Genomic DNA, 3,647 nt, shown 5'->3' on the forward strand with positions numbered 1-3,647 from the left:
TTACCTCCATACACCTACAGGTTTGCCGATAACTGGAGTCCTAACGACTCTCTCATCACATCTAAGACTCTACGGATCATAAGATGTGCTATTACTTTATGAACCACTGAGAAAGGAAAAAAGATATTAAGGCACACTTCAGGATACAGTGATGTGAAGTGTGGGGAAAAAATACCAGATGAAATACGGTATCTGGCAGCTCTGCAACTTGCCTTTCTCGTTGGGTCGCGTCTTGGAGAGTTTCAGTGTCAGCACACAGGAGCCTCTTCACTTTGTCCACTTTTTGGGTAAACCAAGATTTGTTTCCAACTTTTTGGCTATTACCTACAATTCTGCAGCTCATGTCGACACCTCTGTGTATCTCACAACGGTTTCTGTAGGTGAGCTCCTGGAAGTGGACCCTTTGTATTCTGTCCACACGTTAAACTGTAATCGAAACTGCAAATTGCCAACCTCCAATGTTTCCACCTTCTACACTCACCTAGAGTGTACGATGGAGCGCCTATTTCTCCCAGATATTAGTAATTCTTTTAATTTCTGTCAATCTGATAAGTAAAATAATACCGGTTAAATTTGCATTTCCTTTATTTCTAGATGGTTAGGCGCCTTTTCATGATTCACAAACATACTTAATTAGATGTTCATATTTTGCCTGGTCAAATTTTTTACCATTTTCCTACTGTCTTTTTTTGTTTCTTGTTAGTGTTAAGGAATCCTTCATATAATCCGGACAATGACATTTTGCTCTACAACTTATAGATATTTCCCTCCAACTACTTGTGTAAAATACTGTCTCCTGATGATTATTTAATACATTTTGTTCAGTGAGCAAATGAAATGATTTCCGGTTATTTTGGAACACACTGGCAAAGCGCTGTGATCATCCCAAAGGATGCTTCATCCTTCTTTTGGGGAACAGATGAAGATTCAAAGGGCACCTCACACAGTCGGTCAGGTGTCCTCCGGAATTCTAGGCCACAGGAGCCCATCTACTCACATAACAGGGGCCCTGAGCCAGATGATTTCCCTCTTGGAAGTGACCAGAAGCCACTGCCAAGCCTGCAGAGGCTGCAACAGGTGACTTTCACATTCGTTCTGGTGGGCACCAGGTCACACAACCATCCCGCTTCCTGTAAGGACACCTGACAGCCACAGCCAATTATCAACCAAGCATTTTATTTTTAGGTGAACCCAGCAGTGGGGAGCCCGTCACCCTGACGGTGACCACTGCGCCATCTGCAGGTGCATTCACACAGCTGCAGCGTTTCTTCCCCACTTTGGGGCAAAGGATGCTCTCTGCCTGGTTCAATTTTTTTTTTTTTTTTTTTTTTGCGGTATGCGGGCCTCTCACTGTTGTGGCCTCTCCCGTTGCGGAGCACAGGCTCCGGACACGCAGGCTCAGCGGCCATGGCTCACGGGCCCAGCCGCTCCGCGGCATGTGGGATCTTCCCGGACCGGGGCACAAACCCGTGTCCCCTGCATCGGCAGGCGGACTCTCAACCACTGCGCCACGAGGGAAGCACGCACGATATTAATTTCTTAATGAATGTCATCAGCTATCACACCAGCATTTAAATATCCCCCACTGACTCATCCATGTTTGTTCAGGGCTGGTTTGAGTTGGGTTCAGCACAACGGGGGCCATCCTGCCCTCCGTCCCACCAAGCTGACACGGACTCTCAGCCCAGGGCAGGGGTGGGAGCTTATGTCCGCTGCCTCCCGAGTGCTCAGCTTTGCTCCAGTCAAATACGGAGCAACTGCTCTCCTAGCCAGCCTGCTCTACAGACGTGCAGGGTCAGAAGCACACTTCCCACTCGCCTGCCCATCACCCCACAAGGCCATCAGGAGGCGGGGCAGTGGGCAGTGCGGGCAGGAGGGCAGGGAGGAAGGGGCGGGGAGCCCTTACCTGCGGTCGTGGAGGTCCAGTTGCTCTGCGCAGTGGTGGTCTCGTTGCCCTTGAAAGCCTTGGCGAGGGGCAGGCTAACACCGGCCAGCAGGAGCGGACAGAAGGGCTCCATGGCAACCCTGGAAGAGGCAGAACGGGCTCAGAGGGCTCGCCCACCACCCACCTGGGGATGGCCAGCCTCCACCGAGGCGGGAAACTCAGGGAAGACACAGAGGACTCAGGAAGAAAAACAGTGGGCCGGGGATCGGGGTGACAGCCTTTGGGAGCGTGGCTTTGTCAGTCTGCGGTAGGGGGAGAGGTTTTTGTACGGGCACGATTTCTACCTGCACTGGGAAGCAGCCTCACCTTAGAACAAGCCAGGTTAGTAACGCCATAACTACCCGCAGGTTATAAAAGTTCCTGCTGTTCAGGTTACTTCCCTTTTTTGTGTATTTGTCTGTTTCGGGAGGGAGAGAAGAGGCCAAGGACGTGGAGGTGCCAGGGGAGAATAAACTCTTAAAACATCACGAGGTCTGGGATTCTGAGAGGCAGCTTCACAGACCCTGCAAGAGGCCCGGTCACCTTGGCTTGAGGATTGCCAACGACAGTAACTTGTTGAACATATAGGAACATTTCGCTGTGCCCGTGGTGACACGGTGGGGTATTTCTGTGTTGCATCACAGCAGCCCAGAGATGCATCAGTGCCCTCGGTTATGTAGCCTGTGGTCACAGGGCTGGGGGGCTGGAAGGGGGGGTCCAGCCACCTGCACAGGGTCCCCCTTTGCTGTCCCTCGGCCACAACCACAACTACACCCCGGCCCTTATTCCGGGTGCCGGCCTTGAGTACCTCCTTCCTGAGCTACAGGAAAAGGCCCCCGAAAAACTCCAGCCCCTGGCCGTCCACCTGTCCCACACTCCGGAGCCTGATTAACTGTCGTGAAGCTCAGCTCAGTCCCCTGCCTCGTGAGGTGTGAACAGTGACTTGGGGATGAAGAGCTGGCGTCATGTCGCTGCTCCTCTGGGCCAAGCACTTTGCCGGCAGCTTTCCTGGATCATCTCGTGTAATCTTCACGACTCCGGGCTGATGGCCTTGCATCTGGACTCTGCTCCGGTCTGAGCTCTCAGGGGAAGCAGAGGGAAGCCCCCTCCTGGAGGAGGGGTCATGGTCAGCTCATCTCTGACAGACCCACTTGGGCACCTCAGGGATGGGGGAAAGTATTTAATGGGTGGATGGGCAGTCGTGCTGGGCAAACCCAGACTGCAACGCGGCTCGACAGAGAAAAAGGCTCTTTCGCCCAGGAGACCTGCAGGCGTCCACCTGGGACCCCCTACTCAGTGCTCCATTTTGGCAAGACACCATAAATCCTTAGGAATCACGATAGTGACCTCTTGGTGGTATAGAAACCCCTCCTGAGGGCTCCCTGCAGCTGAAGGTGGGCAGTGGCACCTGCCGGGTGGGATCTGGTGCTAATGATGCAGGCGTGTCCTCCCTCCTGGACACCCTCCTCCGTTTCCATCCACGAGCCCTGTCCACAGTCAGCCTGGGCGCCTGGCCCTACAGATGGCACTTTCCTGCAAGAAGCCTCCCTCGGGAATAAGAATGGACCAAAGCCAAGAAACACTTGTAATTAGAGAAGGCTCTGAATGAACGCAAAATAACCCAATCATTTTCTAGCAATCACCACTATTAAAATGAAACCATTCTGAGCACATTATGACAATTATCCCAGAACAACTACCACAGTCACAATCAACACTTTTA

At 52.3% G+C, this 3,647-nt stretch overlaps 1 protein-coding gene across 1 annotated transcript in view; it reads right to left on the bottom strand.

Moving 5' to 3' along the window:
- PTPRE (protein tyrosine phosphatase receptor type E) overlaps positions 1-2,018 on the bottom strand; it is a 41,835-nt gene extending 39,817 nt beyond the window's left edge. The window contains exon 1 of the mRNA XM_007451178.1: positions 1,907-2,018. Within this exon, the coding sequence (XP_007451240.1) occupies positions 1,907-2,018 (112 nt within the window). The remainder of the gene's footprint in view (positions 1-1,906) is intronic.
- Positions 2,019-3,647: the final 1,629 nt, after the last annotated feature.

Source organism: Lipotes vexillifer, unplaced genomic scaffold, assembly GCF_000442215.2.
Source record: "Lipotes vexillifer unplaced genomic scaffold, Lipotes_vexillifer_v1.1 scaffold248, whole genome shotgun sequence".
In the NCBI taxonomy this organism is placed as follows: domain Eukaryota; kingdom Metazoa; phylum Chordata; class Mammalia; order Artiodactyla; family Lipotidae; genus Lipotes; species Lipotes vexillifer.